The 21,748-nt window shown below is 38.0% G+C and overlaps 1 protein-coding gene across 1 annotated transcript in view; it reads left to right on the top strand.

The window, feature by feature from the left end:
• The window catches only part of agap1 (ArfGAP with GTPase domain, ankyrin repeat and PH domain 1), a 126,829-nt gene that overhangs the window by 35,370 nt on the left and 69,711 nt on the right, over positions 1-21,748 (top strand). The window contains exons 4-8 of the mRNA XM_057337060.1: positions 4,402-4,416; positions 7,342-7,427; positions 7,751-7,892; positions 10,756-10,890; positions 20,507-20,634. Coding sequence (XP_057193043.1) covers positions 4,402-4,416; positions 7,342-7,427; positions 7,751-7,892; positions 10,756-10,890; positions 20,507-20,634 — 506 coding nt within the window. The remainder of the gene's footprint in view (positions 1-4,401; positions 4,417-7,341; positions 7,428-7,750; positions 7,893-10,755; positions 10,891-20,506; positions 20,635-21,748) is intronic.

A 21,748-nucleotide genomic window follows, 5' to 3' on the forward strand; every position in this document is an offset into this window, starting at 1 on the left:
TCTCTCTCTCTCTCTCTCTCTCTCTCTCTCTCTCTCTCTCTCTCTCTCTCTCTCTCTCTCTCTCTCTCTCTCTCTCTCTCTCTCTCTCTCTCTCTCTCTGTCGTTCTTCTCTGCACACCTGCTGTTAGTATGTTAGCATGATACAGTAGTGCCAGAGGACTCGGCCATACCCGCCATGTATAATTGAGAACATTGAAGGCACTCTGCCAGGTCATCACAATATGCTTTCCTCCCGAGCAAGGATCTGCTTTCAAAAGCTCCCTGTGTAAATATTTCATTCCTTTTATGACTGTTATTATGTGGCCCTGTTTAACTGGCCTTATAGACGAAATCTTTATAAAGTTCAGGAATTGAATTCTGTTGCATTTTTTACTTGACAATTCTAAGTAATTCATTTAAAAAGGTGTCTGGGGTTCTTAACAAAGCATGAGGTCACTGGAAAGGGCTGTCAGTGGACCGATCATCTCTCGGCTTCTCTTTTGCTCCTCACCCTATAAAAATCAAGCCACTGCATACCAGCGGTCAGCCAGGAAATCGCCCAGAAAGAAAAAAGAAACACAGAGATGTCAATTGCCTGTTTGCCACAGTGAATTATAGCACAGAATGCCAAAGGAAACTGAGAGCGACATTAGAGAACGTTGAACTGAAGCAAGCTAAAGCGTCACAGTCAGACGACGCTCGTTTTTTGATGCCAGCTTAGAACTGCTGTTTAAATTGTTTAAACAATCAAACATGTTACAAAAAAGTTTTGATTGATTTGCCAAATTTACATTCCAGTAAAGCTACCATGCCCTTAAAATGTTTTCCTTCCCTTGTTTTTTGAAGTTCCACCGTTCTGGTTTTAAAAATAGTGTTTCCTAGCTTTGGTAGAGTAACCTCAAACCTCAAAACCACTAAATACAGCTGAAGCAGATTTTTTACAGCGGACTCTGCAGTGAAAGTCGGCCACATGGGTTTTTTTCCCTTCCCCCTTCATCACACATACTACATGAATAGACACATTCTCCGAGCTCATTAAGAGATATTATCACAAGGGCAAATGCGTGTGTGTATGTTTATGCAAGAACAAAAAATCCCGGCCTTGTGGTCCAAACATAGACCCTGCCTTTACTGTTTCAAAACCCAGCACCTCATGCGGACCGACAACTCTGCCTCCACAATCACGTTTAATTGAGGAATGCAGCCCAGCGGGGAGCGCCAGTTTTGTGCTGTTGTTCGGACCGGCCCCTCGGCGTGAAATGCCACTTTTATCAGCGTCAAATATCGCAAATTTGGAAAAACCATGTGGGAACGGTTTCCTTTCTCAACCAAGTCTGATTGTAGTTGCAACGCATGTAGTCTTAATGTTTTTGCAAACTGTGCATGGTCTGTTTCCAAAAACCAAGTGGTGTTTGTGATGTTTATATCGTGTCCACACCGGACGCGACACGACAAAAGACATTAGAAACGCATTAGAACCCATTATAATTTCAAATTTTGTCCACATTGGATGCGGCGCGACACGACAAACCCATTAAGAACAAGTTGTCGCGCCTGTGTAGACACGGTGTTAGAAGTGCTTTCCAAGCACGCAGCTCCTTAGGATTTGGGACAGCCTTAGTTCATCATTTTAAAGTATTTAATCATTTTTTTCCTAGCTTGCATTATGTGAGGGTAGGTTAGTCAGAAGTACATTAGTACCAAGTCAAAACTAAAACAAAATGATACCATCTTCTGCAGTAATGGTACAGACAGTTATAAATATATGTCAGCATATCAAACTATATATTGACGTGTAAATACAGCTGTACAGAACTGCTGATGTCTGTAATGTGGTTAAAATAAAGGCATCAGAGTGCTTTAAAGGTCCAGTGTATGAAATTTAGCGGTAAATATGTTTTTAGACACCACCCCTCACTTTCGAAGCACTACGGCGGCTGACACAGGACTATGATGTTGTCACGTTTTCGCTTCTTTGCCGAAGGAGATAACGTATTTACGTAACGCGCTCTGTAGAGCAGTTTGTCCATTTAGGGCTACTGTAGAAACAACATGGTGAATTCCAGGCAAGGGGACTCACGGTGTATGTAGATAGAAATATAATAGCTCATTCTGAGGTATTCAAATATTTTGATACTCCTTTGACGACATAGTTCTGTATATTATATTGCATTTCTGTCAATAGATCCTCAAAAAAATTACACATTGTACCTTTAGTGTGGCTGGAATGCGAGGTGCTCTTCTGAAAATGTGTAAATACATTAACATTAGCATTATTTTTCAGTCGTCATATACACAGACACACGGTTGTAAAAGTAGGATGTGCTGGTTGGTTGGTGTGGTATTTATCCCACCCCCTTCTGTAATGTGATTGGACGGCTAAGGAAAAAGTGACATTGTTGAGTGAAGCATTTTTCCCAAAGTAAAGCGTGATGCTTCCATTGCTAAAAACAACAACAAAAAATACAATAACCTTAACAACGTGTCTACACCGGATGCGGCACGATGCGACACGACACACGGCTTGTTGTAATGGGATTGTCGCGTTGCGCTGCTGTGTGCAAAAAACTTTCCAGTGTGCAAAAAAACTTTAAATTATAATGGGTTCTAATGCGTTCTACTGTCTTTTGTCATGTCGCATCGTGTCTGGCGTAGACACGGTATAAGATAAAAACACTTTGGTGGTCTTACTGTCATTGTCAGTATGAATATCCACAAGTAAGAAAAACTCTTTTGCCGTTTTAGATTTCTACTATTTACCTGAAAACTTCTGTTTTTTCATTAAGAAAAAATATAAGGCTGAATATCATTGTTTAAATGTAATTTGTCAGTAATTATTTTCATTTTCATAATTCTAAAAAAAAAAAAGCAGTGTGTTCTGGGCATATTAGATTTTACTTTATATTAAATATTTAAATTCAATACTGATGGTTATTGATTTTTATAATAATATAACTTTTGTTATTCTGATAACCCTGCCTGAGTGTGTAAGTCAATTGACCCTTCGCGTGGAGTTTTATTGACAGGCGACCGGACCAATCATAACTAGGGATACATGATAAATTATCTGCCATATCGGTGTCATTGACCATTTATCGGCCGATACCAATTACATACTGTATATTGGCCATATATCGGTTATCAGCTTCCAATGTTAAATAATTATCGGTTATCCGCCAAAATTCACATATCGGGGGCATCCGTAACCATAACGGTGATATTATGCGTCCCCCTGTTGCTATTCGCCATTTTGTCCGACAATCAAACCTTATATTGTGTTCACACCAAACGCGAGCAATCGCGTTCCACGGTCTTTATTACTCGTGGGAAAAGTTCATTATTTTCGCTTGAGTGACGTGAAAACTCTTAGTTCGAGTTGAAAATGTTCAACTTGCGCGGAAGAACGCCTCAACCGCGCTGCCCGATTCGCGGCAATTGCGCCGCCTGATTCGCGTCATTCGCTTCTATGCGCGTCTTTGCATTGACTTTGTATGTAATTTACTCGCGCCAAACGCTTAATTTGTGTTTGGTGAGAACACAGCATTAGAGTTTAACCGGCTGTGGATTATGCGGTTTTAAAAAGTCCTTCGAGATTGTTGCTGGCCATCACACTGTACGAACATGATCCCAGCTTAAAGTCATGTCACTGTGAAATCTTAGTTGTCATAATGTACAACGATAAAAACTTTAGAAAACAGATGCATACAAGAAGACTTGTCAGGAGTTTTACCTCATAGACGGACTGTTATTTGATCTGCGCTGAAGGACTGCATCTCATCAACACTGCCAGAATTTTATCGGAGGTCAAATTTGATCTTTATGATCATAATCACAGTTTCACCTGTTTCCTAAACGTGTCAGAAACCAATGTCGCTATCCAGACGTTATGTCGTTACAGCAAGCATATTACGTCAGGCTAGAGCTTCGATCTTTATTTAGTTTACTTTATTCCGAATCACTTTCATATCCTGATTATATACTTCAAATGCATATTGCAGACTTTCTTATTGCTTTTGGCTAAAAAAAGAATACATTATTTTTTTTCTAGAAATGATTATTTCACGATAAATATTCTTTAGTGCAGTGGGAGCGCTTTGGCGGATGTCGGACATAGCAAAAGGGGGCGGGCTTTGCGAAGGGTCAATTCCCTTGTCATTGGCATTTATCAGCTGTGTTGACCAGACTGTGTCGTCAGGTTAAACGTATATGTGTGTTTGATTTGACTGCGTTTCCCTCACTCAGGCACACTGGAACACCAGGATATTTGATAAGATTACAGTGAATGAATGAAAGCTGTTCTTATTTCTCTCTATGTTCTCTGTTTAACTGTTTCTTCAACTGTGACTGTGCATGTTCAGCTGGGCTGCTTTTTGATTTAAGTTTTGTTTTATTCTCTCTTTCCTCGGCCGCTTCTTTAACTAGCTGACGTGGATGCAGGTAACTATTCGCTCTCTTTTCTCTTGGTTTTTCTGGGGGGAGTTCTCTCTGTAAGAGAGCTGAGCGGATGGTCTCTCCTCTGTGGCTTTATCAGTAATCATTTATTAATTGATATTATGTTTTTGTTTTAAGGCAATGTCTATACTAATTTTTCATTTTTGCTGTCATTTTTGATATCATGTTATGCTCTTCACAGAGCTTTAAACAGATGAAGCCACATTACAGGAGATTCCACACCTCTTCACTCTCGAATCATTGTAGATGTGGCATCTTCCATCTCATTCATGTTCACAACGAATCACCAATCACATCTCTTCAGAGCCCCGGCAGGTTTACTCTGTCAGTGCCATCAAACTGTTGTTTCACAGTTTTTGGTTCTGGATCTCACTGTGGTGGAAGTAGAGAATGCATACACCCATATCCAAGTTTCTCATGTTCTTTAAATTCAGGAGCTTTAACCGGAGCATCTTTAGAATCACATGAGGTTGACAGCTCCACAAAACACAACCCAAAGTGTAATTATCAAAAGGGTGTGGATCCTTCTTGAACTGTGCACTTGGTCTTGCTCTTTCTGAATATGTAAAAATAACCAGAGATTATATATAACTGAGTTCAGTCTAGATGCTGAGCATTAGCTGTCCTGACGCTTCTCCACTTCCTCTTCCCTCATAGCCAAACAGGCAAACCGTGTCATTACGGAAAAGCCGGCCGTCCTCTCCAGTCTAACCGCCATACCCGAACCGCTTGCCCACACACAGTCATTGAATCGCCGCTATTTGAGGTTTATAATTTTCGGTGTCCGTTTCCAACCAAACCTGGCACGTCGCGGTGGCTTGGAAGACGCATGGCTTCCGCATTTTTTGGTTCAGCGGCAGAGTAGATAAAACACTAGTGCCATCCAGACATGGAAAAAACAGAAAGGTGGAAATGCTGTAAAACCGATCCTGTAAATCCATTTATTGTATGTGATCTATGCAAGCAAGACATACGTTTTTTCCTAAAACCTAGGGAATTTACTTTAGAGACAACGATTGGAGGCATCAGGTATGTTTGTGATGCTCTTCCAAAGGGTACAAGAATCTTCCAAATTTGTTTACTGTAGCTCAAATTGGAAAGTAGGTACAGGTAGGTAATGCTAAGGTTATGAGTTTGATTCCAGGGAGCATACTGAATAAAAAATGTGTATACATGTAAAAAAAGTGCAAGTTGATTTCATTACCTTCTTAAATACTAAGGCAGAATCGCATGAATCCAAAAGTCAAGTCCGCCTTATTGTGAAGCAGATCACTAGGTTGAGGAGTTTCATTATATGTCATCATCTTAACATGAATCTCAGCATATAAACCACCACAGTATCTCGGAACCCTCGCTGTAATGTAAATTTGATTTAAATATGTTTTTTCTAGCGTGAGTATTTTCCCCAAAGTCCTTAAGTTTGTTATAAACCTTTGCTAATCATCAAAGAAATTAACATCTGGAGGTCAAGGGCTTCAACACATTGTAGCCGTGTCCTGACATGACCATTGAATGTCATATCAGGCCATGAAAGTGAGGTCATTGTTGCACAAGATGCTTAGCAGGATAGAGCTGCGGTCAGGTTAAGACCTTGTAACATCTCCAGGAATGCCCATCTGATCCTCTTACACTTCAACACCTCCCTCGCCTTCCCCCAATACAAAGATCACTGATCTCTGACCGCTTCTCTCTCCGAGACAAACATTTTTATACACATTTATTTACTCAGGATGCTTTGACCTTTAACACCTCAGCTATCACCAAACAGAACATTTGAAAAACTCACTAAAGCACTAGTAGGAGTAGTTCACTTCAAAATTTGCCCCCATTGACTTTCCATAGTAGGAATAAAAATTACTTTAATTAATCTTCATATGGTTAATTATATAATCTTTAAATACTTCACTGATGCGCATTTGTGGTTGTTTTACCAAAACATATGACCCAGTCATATAAAAAATAGCTATTTTTTACATTTTTATGCATAGTATAGTTATAGGTTTGTTTTACTGTAGTTTTTATATTTTGATTAATATTTTAGTTTTTTTTGTGTTAAATTAATTGTTAATTGTAGTTTAAAACAATTTTGTCAATTTATTTTTAGTTTATTTAATTGTTATGTTGCTATATAAGTTTATTTTTTTAACTTTTTGTTTATTTTCAGTTAATAATTATGGTGTCTTAACTTAAACTTATTTCAGTTTATTTCCGAGGCAACATTTCTAATTTGCGTTTAGTTTTTCAATTCATATTTGGGCCGATATTTTACTTGATTTAAATCAACAGAAATGTTTTAATAGTTTTAGTTTTAGTAAACTATAATAACCTAGATGCTAAACACTTAGAGGAGCACTACAAATGGACAAAAATAGCTGCCTGAACCTGGAGGGCAGAAAAATGTCGTCATGCTATTTAAGCATACAGCTTCTTATACATATAATGCATATCATGCAGTGGTAAAATATGCAGACTGATAAAGTTTGACTTATCAGCTTTCTTAGCCACGCTACCATATTCAGCTCGGTATGCATCAGTGTTCTGTTAAGTTATGTGTCTGGAACGTGTAATGGTAAGGATTTGAATTAGTTTGTAATTTCTCCTCATTTAGCACAAAACTGAGCAGTGGTTCAGCACACTTTCTGAAATGAAATCAATAGACTAACCTGTGAATAGATTAAACATTTGTAGTCTTTCTTCTTAAGGGTCTTTCATACTGTAGGCGTTGACATTCAACTTTTCATTAAAGTTTTGATTAGCAGAACAGATGATTTACAACAAAAAAAACACAATGAACATACACAACTCTGTTTCCATGCCAGTTAGCAATCCACCAGTCATCTCATTTTAGAACTAGAGACTGTATTGGTATTTCTTGGCACTTTAAACCGTTTGGCTTCTTGTGTTGAACAGGAGGACGCTTTAAAAAGGAGATCGTAGTGGATGGACAGAGTTACCTCCTCCTGATCAGGGATGAAGGGGGACCTCCGGAGGCTCAGGTGGGTATTACACACCTCACTTCCATTCCTGTATGCAGGTTCAGAATGCTTTATTATAAAATGTGGAAGGTGAAGTGAAAACTATATATTGCTTTTGTTTTACGGAGACACTAAAACTATAAAGTAATGTTTTGTAAGAGGCAAATAGGATTTTTAAGATCAAGATTTGTTTAATCATGAACCCTTGTTATACTTTGAAATAGTTTTATGAAGAATTTGTGGAGATATATATTTCCGTGTGGAGCTTTTTTAAAAGAAGAATATTGTTGTAATGATGTTTCTCTTTCACTTTATCTCTCCCACTCTCAATAATTGGTTCTCAGTTTGCGTTGTGGGTGGACGCAGTGATTTTCGTCTTCAGTCTGGAGGATGAGATCAGCTTTCAGACTGTTTATCATTACTACAGCCGTATGGCCAACTACCGCAACACAGCAGATGTGCCCCTGGTGCTTGTGGGAACTCAGGGTGAGTGGGCACTTTGTGGAGATACAAAAAACTTTGTGATCTCTCATGTCTCATATAACAATAACTCCAAATCAAAAGCTTCCATCCAAGGCCATTTTGCTTAGTGGTTTGGCAACATTTTTAAAGAAAGTTTGGTTCCTGGAGATGGTATTAATTATTATAGGTGTGTATTATTATTTAATAAAATATTAATAGCACACTTCAAATGTATGTTGAAATGTATCCATTATAATTTATTGCAGACCTTTGCTCCATTTGCAGACAATCAGTGCTTAACCTGTTTTTTTTGTATTTTAATTTTGCAATGGCGTTGTTATAAAAAAGTACAGAACATGCATGAATCTTTTTATACTATGTACAGGGTGTCTGCGGATCCTTAAAATGTCTTAAAAAGTCTTAAATTCCATAATGTCAAAATAAGGCCTTAATTAGCATTAAAATGTCTTAAATCCGCGTTTCCAAGGTCTTAGAAATGCAGTCGAACCGACACTGTAAAGATTTTATTTTCATTTTAAAATCATGTACGTCTATTTGTCACGCAGAACAAAATAGGTGGAACCAACTAACAAATAACACGTTCGCGGGGGTTCGTTAGGTGAGTGGACTGGACATTACCACATGGAGAAAAATTGGAGCTTTAGTCATGGGGAAGTGCAAATTTGTTGCTATGAAATTGGTCTTAAATTTCATTCTGCACGGTATTAAAAAGGTCTTAAAAAGTCTTAAATCTAACTCTCAGAAACCTGCAGAGACCCTGTATGCAGAGGTGGGTAGTAGCCAAAATCTTTACTCAAGTAAAAGTACAAGTAACTAGAGAAATTGTTACTCAAGTAAAAGTAAAAGTCACTATTTTAAAAACTACTTGAGTAAAAGTAAAAAAGTATGCAATGAAAAAACTACTCAAGTAGTTAGTTACTTAGTTACTTTGTATCTGATTATATAGGCCTACTACATAAAATTAATATTAACGCCAATGTTTTAATATTACATTTTAATCAATATTTTTAATTATCATAAGCGGATATCTTTGCAATATACTAGAGAGACTAAAGAATAGACAAACACAGAAGAGACAAGCATTTCTGTACATTTCATCTAGTCCTGATGTCAATGTAGTTTACACAACTTATTTAGAATAATAGACCATGTCAAACTAAAGCATGAACTAAACTCAGAGCATTTCCTGACATGATCTAGAACATCTGCAGTGCTCTCTTAAATGAAATACACATTTTTGATCAAAGCTCATGTTTTCTCGTGTTGTGTCACGTGTGTGTTGTGAAACGCTCTTACTTGTAAACAAACAGTAAACAGTGAACCACACGCCCATCAACACGTTTTCTTCCTTCTGTTCTTCAAATGTATATTTCTGCAAGCCCACGTCTCTGTGTCTGACAGGTAACGCGCATGTTGCTGTGTCTGACGAACAGCTCGCGCGGGTGCTCGCATATGGCGGGCATTTATCTTTGCTGGCAAACAATATGACACATTTGCAGTTTTGATTGTATAGATATAGATTAATATCCACTTCATCCAATGCTCTTTGTGTTCTGCGTGTTCTTAAGTTTCGCGCTACGAGGAGTGAGTAATCCTGCTTCAGATGATTCAGATCGTGCTGCGAACTGAACAAATCATTTGAACTGATTCATTAGCCTATTCAAGTGGTTTTGCCCATTGTTCAATTAATGCTTTCAAAAGAATCGACTCAAAAGTATCGATCACTCGGGAATGCCTGTAAAAAGAGACGACAACCTTGAAATAAACAACGCGTTTTAAAAAGCATATTTTAAAATGAAGGAACGAAGGAACGTCACGCAATGTAAGTTATGTAACGAATTAAAAGTACAGATTTTCTATTACAAATTTACTCAAGTAAGAGTAAAATTACACACTTTTAATTTTACTTAAAAAGTACATATTTTCCAAAATGTTACTCAAGTAAATGTAACGAAGTAAATGTAGCGCGTTACTACCCACCTCTGCCTGTATGTAAATGCATTTTACGCCTAATACACTAGTGGCCCAAAGTTATGTCCAACTTCACAAAATTACTATTTATTCAAAAATATTATTAAAGAGTTTTTACGCTGGATTGAATAGTGATTGGAGTGTAAACTGAAGCTGTGGGAGGAATTTTATTGTATTAAAAAAATATGATTAATTATTAAAGTGATAGTTCACCCAAAGATGAAAATTCCGTCAACATTTACTCACCCTCTTGTCATTTCGAACCTGTATGACTTTCTTTCTTCTGCAAAACCCAAAAGAGTATATAGTTTGAAGAAAGTAACCGATCAGCACTGGACCCCATTCACTCCTATTGTACGGACGCAAAACCAAAGTCAATGGGTGCCAGTTAACAACAATTCTTCATAAAAAAACAAAAGTGTGTTCTGCGGAAGAAAGAAAGTCATACATGTTTAAAATTATAAGAGGGTGAATAAATGATGACAGAATTTTCTCTTTAAGTATACTTAATACAACATTTTTCTGTTTTTATATGTATTTTTGCACATGTGAATAAAAACTGCATTCTCTGATATGCTGTAGTTTGCATTTTTGCCAAGTAATTTTGTTTTATAGATACCTCAAAGGCACTACTGTAGTGTATATAAATCATCTGTGTTTTAAGGCTATAAACACCAGGGGGCGCTAGATTCTAATCAATGGCAGGCTAGAAGAACAGCTCATCAGCTCATTCATTATTGCCCTTGTTTCTAATTATATCAGAAGTGCTCCATGAGATCATTTGATAATTTGATATGCCTCTCACATTTGCGGTGACCATTAATTATAATGAATAATTATAAGCAAGGGTAATTGTGGTTTAAATCTTATTTTTTCTCATCTTGACTTTCTGCAGATGCTATCAGTGCAGCTAACCCTCGTGTCATCGATGACACACGTGCTCGCAAACTGTCCAATGACCTGAAGCGGTGCACCTATTACGAGACTTGCGCCACCTACGGCCTCAACGTGGAACGGGTCTTCCAGGACGGTAAATGTGTACAAACACTTACAATATTATGATCCAGCTTGCTGTTTATATTTGCTGCTAAAAGAGTGTGAGGAGAGCACAGCCGTAGCTTTTAATAGGTAATACATTAGCAATTTAGCAAAGTTGTCAAAAGTGTGGTAAGAAACGAGCAGAAAATCATCATGGGTTACAGTTGCACGACTTTTTAGATTCATAAAAAGTGCCAAGTGCTTGTCGCCTCTTTTAGATCTGATTCATGTCACCACCGGTCATAACTGAGCATGCCTGGATAATCATTACTTTTAAATGATGTAGGTTACAGCGTAAAGAAAGTACAAGGTGACTTTGCTGTGGAATAGCCCGGACCAATCTGGCTTAATCAGCTCTTAATTACAGGCTAAATGGCCCATCTCGCCTTCCTGCACTTCTCCCTATTGCTTTTTAGCTTTGCATAGATCTGGGCAGGATAGAATTTTAGAGCCTAGCGTGCTTTGAGAAAGATAATGAAGATCATCGATTCTTCCGAAGTTCTGCATGCTTGTGCCATCAAATGAGACAAAACACTATGCTGTATTGAGGCAGATACATGTTGGTGTTTGTGCAGCGTTTTGACATCTGTGCTCCACTAGAGGGTGCAAGATGGTAAGAAATGAGGTTTTTGGGAAAAGCAGCTGGGATTATGGACTTCGGTGTAAAACTGGAATTCTGTTTTTGTGCCTTCCGACTTTATGCCTTTTGCGGTATTTTTATTGAGTCTGTTGGAACTTTAAAGAGACTTTTGTATTTATAATCTTGGCTTGTTCTTTGTTACCAATAGAGATTTAATAAGAGTGCATGTTGTGTAAAAGACAAGTACCATAAAGTACGAAAGTATGAGGCTTAGCCATCAAATACAGAGAGAAAGATGTTATAACACTAGAAAAACACTAGAAGTTAATAAAACAACAAAGCCATCAAAGCTCCACTTTTGTGACAAATCCAATGGCCGGACATCAGATGTCTTGCTTTAGAAATGTTGCTAGTTTTGTGCATGGTTTGCATCTTATTTTTCGGTAGTAAAATACTGTACTTACACAATCTATAAGGAATATTCTAGTTATTGATAACTTGATTTCAGCATCAGACAAGTGAAAAAATCTTAAAGTGATCGTTCACCCTAAAATAAAAATTCTGTCATCATTTCCTCACCCTCTTGTCATTTCAAACCTGCAGAACACAAAAGAAGATATTTTGAAGAAAGTTGGTAACCAAACAGCACTGGTCCCCATTCACTTCTATTGTATGGATACAAAACCAATGCAAGTGAATGGGTGCCAGTTAACAACATTCTTTACAATATCTTTTTTTGTGGTCTGTGGAAAAAAGAAAATAATATAGATTTAAAATGACAAGAGGGTAAGTAAATGATGACAGAATTTTTATTTTTGGGTGAACTAGCTCTTTAAGTGCTCAATGCATAAGGATGTGTTCAATGATTTACAGTATGTAAATCTGATATTTCAAAAATATGTATATTCTAGTTTTTCTTTTTAAAAATCAAATTTGGTTTATCATCATTTCTAAATGTGATACCAGAGGAAAGGCAACGCAGCGACTCATGTAGCCGTAATGAGGTATGTGTAAGAAGCCACTGTACATAATCAACACAATAGCAATAAATGAAAAGATTTGAAAGTACTGTAAATGCTAATGAGTGAATTAAGAAAAAAAATCCTTAAAACTGCCATTTATGCTTCACCTGTTAGTGAGCAGACCACATCAGAGCATCAAGAAAGACTCTTCTACACGTAGCGTAGCCTTAGATCTCACCAGTCTAACATTTAATGATGCGTCGGGGTTGGTCTTACCATCTAAAATAATATGATTTAAAACAATCTTTCAACAAAATCATTGAGTTTAAGCAGAAGATTTGAAACCTTAACCTGGGTCCAGTTCCTCATCTGATCACTTTTCTGTCATTTCAATGCTTGCTTGGGATCACTTGTGTAGTTGCGTCTGGATGCGTGTGTTTTGCATTGGCACACGTGTGGCGGGGCGACAGATGTGCGCAGCTCTGCGGAGGGGTTGGGCAGGCTGAAATGTTCAGTGGGAGATTTACACTCTAAACGCTCGACTATTATCTTCTTAATTATGACACTGTTGGCTGCAGCCAAGACTGCTGTAATTTAAGTGTGTGTGTGTGTGTGTGTGTGTGTGTGTGTGTGTGGTAAAAGAGTGGGTGCAAGTCTGTACGATGGCCAAACTCATCAGCAGAGCTAAATGAGAGCAAGAAAAGGCTAAATTCCTGATCATTACCGACACCGTCTCCCCGCATCTCTCATTTCATTATCCCCCATTAATCACGCATTCTAATTATCCACTGTAGTGGAATTTATTGATGAGGACCGAAATTATTGTTTTAATGTTTTGCGTCGCATTGATAGCATAGCAACCGCCCAGAGGTGCGCGCACGCGTGTGCGCTCATGTGTCAGGCCAACTCACACACGCATTTTATTTGCCTGATTTGGACTTATTCTTGCATCAAAGCATCGAGCCGTCATTAGTACACATGCGTCCGTAATTAAAGCAGTTCAGTCTTTGGCTCGCTGCATATTCACGGGCTGTTAGATTGAGATTTGACTTGATCTTCTCATTAGAAACACTAGACTCGCATGTCATCGTGTGGTGGTGTGTTTTTTTTTTTTACTTTTTTGTCTAGTTTTCTGCATAGCCTATCTTTTTTGATGTATGATTTTTTTGAGTATAATTTTATCGACACATTTTAAAACATTCAATTAAATGCGTTTTAAAAACACGCAGGGTTGGTTTTTCTCAAACACTCCGGCTTTGTTCGTTTTTCACCATTGATTCGACACACAGCAGAGTATTCATAAAAGTGCTGTTTGTCAGGGAAATAGATTTTTGACAAAAAAGCATGGCACACATTGATTCCCGCCGCAGTTTTATGCGTGTTTGATGATGCTGTGTTACTTTCTGTCACAATCACTTATTACTCTCGGACAGTGGTCTGTATATACAGGTTTGTTCATATTTAAGAACACGGTTTAGAGTTCACATGGCCTTTTGCTTCTAATAAATGATAATTGTCTTTGGTTAAGCAAGCAGTAATATAATGACCCCAACGGCCGTAAATCAAATAACGCAGGCCAGCGAGTTGCATTGCTTTCCCGGAATCGTAGAAATGCCAACACGCAAATAACATTAACCATTAAAAATAATTGGCGCAGTAGTTATCCGCATTAGATTTATGTTACAAAGTGTTTACGAGATGCAGAGAGGCAATTTATTTGTGTGTTTTGCACTGTACTGTGGCGTGTGTGCATGTGTGTTTCTGTGTGGATGTGTTTGTCAGCGGGGCTTCGGTGGAGGTGAGGGGTCCTGACAGTTCCCCAGCCTGCGTCCATCAGCGTGCTAATTTAATTATCCTAATTACCCCCCTCCGCATCCTTGCCCGGCTCCGGCTGCCTTGTCACAATGTCACAGTTAGGATGTGGAGCTTTGTTAGTGAGCGTTAACGGCTAACTAGGTGCGCTCTCCATCTTTTCATCTGTATTCATTTCTTAAGGTACTGTAGTTTTGACCATTACTCGTGCTTTAATGGCATATTTTTTTTATAGAGCTAAGTTTGTTCTGTAGATCTTACTATGAACAATAACGACACTTGTAAACCAACAGACGATAATGTTAACAATGTTAATTCATTTTTACATACTTTATTGTACACTATATACTTCTAGCACTATTGCCCCTGTAGCTTTAAAGGAAAAATTCATCATTTACTCACCCTCTTGTCATTTCAAACCTGTATGACTTTCTTTCTTCCGCAGAACATTTTATTTCAAAATAACGTTCATTGTTTTGAAAAATGATGTTAACTGGACCCCATTCCCTTGCATTGGTTTTGTGTCCATACAAAAGAAGTGAATGGGGTCCAGTGCTGTTCGGTTACCAACTTTCTTCAAAATATCTTCTTTTGCGTTCTGCGGAAGAAAGAAAGTCATAAAGGTTTTGAAATGACAAGATGATGCCAGAATTTTCATTTTTGGGTGCACTGTCACTTGAATTCCCCGCATGTGGCATGTAAATGATCGCACAGACGGGCGTGGGCGTTTCCGTGTTTAACTGTGTATTTTCGTGTGGTGTGTCTTTTACAGCAGGGTTAATTACCGAACAGTACGCGCAGAAGATCTTTGACCCTTGTACAAGATTCCCGGCAGGCGGTTCATCTGCTTTGCTCTGACTAGCGAATATTTATAGCACACTGCTGCTAACCTCTCTGACAGCAGGCTAATGAACGTACCTGTGACTTTATTTAGTCTGACTTACTTGTTCGCTCTGTTTTTTTCTGCGCTGTGTGTAGTATCTGCTTCTCTCTCTCCGGCACATTGCTCTCCGGGTGTCGAGAGGATAAAGGTCAGTCTGTTGCACCAGCTCAGCGTTTATAAGAGGGGTCACTACTTGTGCTAGCATGTAGGGGGCCCGAGTCTTTGTTCAGCGGGGTTGTGTATTTACAGAACTCTGCACAGTGTTATCAAGTCATTGTATCAGCAGTGAATCGATGATTCATGATGATATATGAAAACTTTATTATTGATCAATAAACCCCAAATGGGTGATCAGGACCTTAAAGCGGACACGTCGTGTCTCCTATTGTACAAAATGAGTTTTTGATAATGATATGGTAGCTGTACATTATGTTGGTCATTACGGACACAAAACACTGATGTAAATTGACTGTTATGTGTGAAGAAAGCTTTCCAGGGACAACAGTCATTTGTACAGTTTAGCGGTCATACAGAAGTATCTGACTGAGGTAGATTATAATACATAATATGTGCCAGAGAATCATGCCAGAGGTAATCATCTTTTACTGAAAAAATCAAACTTTATTACTTGGCTTCATCTTTTAAGCAACTGAGAAGATAAGAGAGTTTTCCTGGACCTCTGCTCAGTGGCGTCCCCAGGAATTTTTTTATGGGGTGGCACAAAGGGGCCAGTACAAATCTTAGGGTGGCACATTTAAAAAAATGTATTATGCCTGAATCTAATGGTTAAGAGTTTTGGCATTGCCATTAATACTACTGGGATCATATAAAGTTATTACTAGTCTTACGATTTAATTTCTAATTTAATTTACTAATATTTTCAGTGTTTGATCGATACATGCTAATTCGCTAACTGTTCTACATATATTTGACTATAAAAGAATATGATAGTAATAGATGCCAAAAATTGCAAATCCAACAATTTAAAGATCATCTGATGGAGTAATGTATTAACCAAACATGTATAGTGATCGATCAAAATGCGAGTATGAGCAGCAGAAAAATTCAAATCCAATGCCTTAGTGACTAGCTTAATCTCAGTTAGCCAACCCGTATTAGAGTTTGATACAATAAGTTTTATCATACAATAAACCACGTTTTACTTACTAGTTTGTGAGTTTCGTCTCCAACCCTCTACCCCTTTCATGCGTGCTGACTGAACAGGAGCAAACATGATGTCACGTGCGTGGTACTGCGGCTGCCGTGCGCATATTAGTCGCGGTTTCGCATGTTAAACGAGAGCGGAGGGGTTGAGATCGTATTCTACATAACACATTATGCAAGTTCTTTTTTTTACATAGTGCTTCGATAATGTACATTTTATAATTCATAAATATTAATACTATTATTCTAATATAAAAAATATATATATTTAAAAAATCTCATTCTGGTTGGGGGGCCAGTGACTTTTTTAGGGGGGGCCGCGTCCCCCCTGGCACCCCCTTGGGGGCGCCACTGCCTCTGCTTCTCATAAATACTTGTATTTATTTTCGACAGACATTGTGGTCATGATATTTATGAAATGAGGTGGATTTGAAGACGTTGTAAGGTAATATTTATTTATTTATTTGTTAGCCGGCAAGTGTTCAGTAAAAAGGTTTGATGCCAGTTAGTATGTTATGTTGTTGTTTTTCGTTTTTCGTTTTAATATTCCAGGTGTCCTAACATGCGTAAGGGGGGAAACCTGTTAGTTTTTTAGGTGATTTTAAATGGTGATGTAGATGTTCAGAATTTTTTTTGCATGGTTCATTATGCTTATTTTACAGAATAAAGTGCATTTTTACCTTAAAGGGACAGTTCACCCAAAAATGAAAATTCTGTTATCATTTACTCACCCTCGAGTTGTTCTAAACCTGTATAAATTTCTTTGTTCTGAATACAGAGAAAGATATTTGGAAGAATACTTGTAACCAAGCAGTTCTTGGCCACCATTGACTACCATAGTAGGAAAAATGACAATGGTAGACCCATAAAAGTTCCCCAGAACTGTTTGCTGTACTACATTCTTCAAAATATCTTATTTTGTTTTTAACAGAACAAATAAATTTATATAGCAATTTTTCCATACTATGGTAGTCCATGGTGGCCAAGAACTGTTTGGTTACAAGCAATCTTCCAAATAATTTTCTCTGTGTTCGTCATTCAGAACTAAGAACTTTTCCATTTTTGAGTGAAATGTTCCTTTAAATAAATGACATGTTACTCGGAGACAGACATTTTTTCGACTCTACATTGAGTTACATTACACTCTACATTAGGGATAGTTTACCCAGAAATGAAAATTCAGTCCTCAATTATTCAACCTCAAGTTGTTCCAAACCCGTATAAATGTTGTTGTTTTGCTGAACACAAAGAAAGATATTTGGATGAATGTTTGTAACCAAACAGTTTTGGGCCACTATTGACTACTATAGTTGCACAAGAAAACTACTATGGTAGTCAATGGTGCCCCAGAACTGTTTGGTTTTCCACATTCTTCAAAATATCATCTTTTATGATAGTTTATACAGGTTTGTAACAACTTGAGGATGAGTAAATGAAGACTGAATTTTCATTTTTTGAGTGAACTGTTCCTTTAAGCTGTGGCATATTCGTTTTGAAATTCATTCAAAGTCCATTTTTATCAGAAAATGGGTGTTTTTGTTTCTTATAACAATAATCTTTTATTTTAACCTATAAAAATGCAGATCATGTTCTACATAAAAGTAAAAAAATATATTTTTAAAACTATTGTTTATTATTGCCCCTTTGCAGATTTTGACTCTTATAGATAAGTCATATTTAGATAAAAACTGATATAAAAACAAAATAGTTTGCAACATTGATTTCCATTTGACCAAATTTCAACAGTAATGTAAAAATCAAATGCAGTATATTTTGATATTTGTTATAAGCTTTGTGCACGTTTATACAGTATATACTACTGACAGTTGTCAACTTGAAATGTAATACCTCAAAGTGTACTGGGATGCATTTTGCAAGATCTAAAGGTAAGAGAACATCAGGGTGAATGTTTCTACGATATAGCGGCTCTCCAGACGTCCTCTCCAGGCTGCAGAGTTTGAGCCATCTGCCATAAATCTGATCAAACGGGAAACATTTCCGGCAGGATAAATGGCTGCCTCTCACAGGGGAGCCAAGATTGATAGTCAAAGTTAAATTGTATTAGCCGTGCAGTTTAAATATTTAACCCAGGCTTATCATAACCGCTCTTAACACTTAAAGTAAAATACAGCAGGGACGTCCGGACAGGGAGCTGGGAACATATATCTCTCACAACCTCCAATGATACTTTAATAGTTTGACTTATTGCAATTGGTCATTATGGAGGGTTCTCGCAAAGAATGAGAGTTTTAAGAGAGTTATTGCATTGGGAAAAACATGTTTTTGTGAATGCCACTGTGGATTTGTGAGCTGCGTTGGTGTTAGCATCCAACGTAACATTTTGTGAGACGATAGCACCGCAGCTTCTTTTTCTCTTTTATGATTATAATTAGCCGATTAGCGTGGTAGCGTGTCACTATGAGTCTAAACAAACACAGCTGTAGAGCATTTCTGTTCACGCAGCAGATGGGACCGGTACAGTAGTGTCGCGTCGAGAGTTTTAGCAGATTATCACGTCGTCTGCCCTTGGACAGAGCTCTTTCACCTGAAGGTAAATGTTTATGACAGAATCATCATTAAAGCTCAGACGTTTAATAGGTCCAATTAAAACAATGATTTCATTTACAGCAGGATGAGAGTTGGCCGTATTTATTGGGAGCTGAAGTAATTGAGTTCTGGACACTTGGACTGTTAACTCTCTCCTGTCTTTGTGAGCTGAGACACTTCAGTTGAACCCTCTGGGACTCCTCGCTTTGGGGTCACACTCATAATCGTCCTGATCAAAACCCAACACCTCAAATTTTATGTATTTTGTCAGTGAAATTAAAGTGTAATATTTTTTCAATAATACAGCTGATGAAAAAATGAGAGACCATTCCAAATTTTCATTTAATCATCATTTCTAGATCTATTGTGGCCATTTCATTTCAGTGTCTGTTGAATTTCAACAAAATCAAACCTCAGGAGCGGCACAAAGTCATCCAACAGCAATGTGAACGACGGACAGCATGTCACAAGACGCATGAAAACTGTGATCAAATTTGAGGTTATCACATAAAAACATCGTTTTGAACTTTTTTTTGAAGGTTAAGGGGTGAGGTCCCGAAATGTTGGAGGCAAATGTTCAGCATATAAGAAAACATATCTAAGCACAGTTATGTATGAAGATGTTTAATTCTAGTTTTGATGTTTACAACAAAATCTATTGTAGTGTATGCATTTTTAGTGCAAAAGTGAACTAAAGCCTCATAGTCAAATTGAGCCTTGTGTGCGTTATATCAGATTGGTTTGAAATTCCCGTAGCTCAGTTGGTAAACCATTTTGTTAGCCGGTCATGGGCTAAATCCGAACGGACAGTTATTAAAAGTCCCTTTGAATAAATAAATTAAAATGTAATGTCAAATTTATTTGTCTATCAGCTGATACTGTATGTGCGACTGTAACAAAAAAGACAATAAAAAAAAAAAAAAAAAATTTATGCACTCACCAGTTTCTCACAGATAAAATTTTTTATGGATATGGGCAAACAGGACAAATATAACCAAACACATTCAGCAGAACGTCATTTCTTAAGTTACAGGCAAACTAACAGAAGCATGTTCACCCAGTGAACATTAATGAACTTTAAGAGTTCCTTTTAACTTCTGAGGGAAAACAGCCAGCAGCTCTTATCTCCGTGTGTGTCTGTTTTAAGGGATTTATGGTTTAAAGAATGAGCTGTTCTTCGTAAGCTTCCTCCACATGATGGGATCAATGTCGTTAGCCGCGAGATGACGGAGCGCTAGAACATCTCTCCGTGGGCCGGGCGCAGATTGCCACAGGGGCCGTCGGCCGATCGATAGGGAAAGAGGCGAGCGATTGACTAATACTGCCCTTTTCCTGGTGCGGGTAGAATGTCGGGGGAAAAGAGAAATGAACGGGGGATAATAATGCTGAAATAATGGGCCTCCTTGGTGCTAAGAGCGCCGCAAGTGGCGTCCCGTGGAGGAGAGTGATGGGCGAATTAGGGGGACCTGGGTTAGCGATTTCACACACACACTCTCATGAGGGATAATGAAGTGCTCCACTTCAACCATCTGACTAGAGGAGCAAAGTTGTGTTTTCTGAGTGCTGCTATCTCCCTAGTATTCGATGTTGCTCTTTTTGGTACAATACATTCCTCCTGTTCTTTTTTTGTATTAGATGTGTTCTTTGTTTGTCATTTCAGTGGCTCAGAAAATAGTTGCGACCCGGAAGAAACAGCAACTCTCAATCGGACCCTGTAAGTCCCTACCCAACTCACCGAGTCACTCTTCCGTCTGCGCAGCTCCTGTGTCTGCAGTGCATATTAGCCAGGTGAGTATCATGTTTAGTGGACAGACGCATTTAGCTGTACACAAGTACAGTATGTGCATAAAATATCCAAGTATGGTTGGCCGTAGTGTAATCTATACATTAATTCAATACACAGTCAATGTTAAAAACAATATTTTGATTTGGAATTTGATAGAAATGTTTTGTAGGATAAAAAATATATCATTTTACTTAAAGGGATAGTTCACCCACAAATGAAAATTCTGTCATTATTTACTCACCATCAGGTGTTCCAAACCTGTATAAATTTCTTTGTTCTGCTGAACACAAGGGAAGATATTTGGTAGAATGTCAGTAACCAAACAGACCCCGTCCCCCATTTACTGCCACAGTAGGGAAAATAAATACCGTGGGAGTCAATGGGGGTTGAGATCTGTTTGGTTACTGACAGTCTTTCAAATATCTTCCTTTGTGTTTAGCAGAGCATAGAAATGTATACAGGTTTGGAACAACCTGAGGGTGAGTAAATAATGACAACATTTTCATTTTGGGGTGAACTATCCCTTTAAACGCATATTTATAAAACAAAATACAGAAAAACTGATGATTATTTTACATAACATCATTTTACATTAGTTGTGTCATGGCTCTGCTTCATTTAGTCATGTTTTTCTTGGTCCTGTAGCAGAGTCATGACAAAGCTTTTGGTTATGTGTGGAGAGAAACATATTATTGTCCTTTTGACAATAATATACGTTCTCTCCAGTGTCTCGTCATTGGCCCCGCTCCTCTCGTTTCCTTGTGATCTTTCCCTGAGTGTTTCATTAACCACACCTGCCCCATGTCGTTATCCCTCGTTTGTGTTCCCCTATAAATACCCTCTTGTTTCTTTGTCTTGTGTTCGTGGATTACGTTGTGTATACGTTGTGTATGGTTTATGTGCCTTGTACCTTGTCCAGTGTTCCTGTTCCCAGCCTTGCCCTTGTTCCGTGAGTCTTGTGTTCTACCCTGTTGTGTTTTGATTTAAGACGTTTGGTCGTGTCCTTTAGTTTAGTTTTGCTATTCTTGTTTTCGTTTTGCCCCCACTTGGGAAGTCTTTTGTTTTATATATTTCTGAGTTCCGTTTTCCCCATTGAGGGTGTTTTGTTTCTGTTTC

This window comes from Triplophysa rosa, linkage group LG7 (assembly GCF_024868665.1).
Source record: "Triplophysa rosa linkage group LG7, Trosa_1v2, whole genome shotgun sequence".
NCBI lineage: Eukaryota > Metazoa > Chordata > Actinopteri > Cypriniformes > Nemacheilidae > Triplophysa > Triplophysa rosa.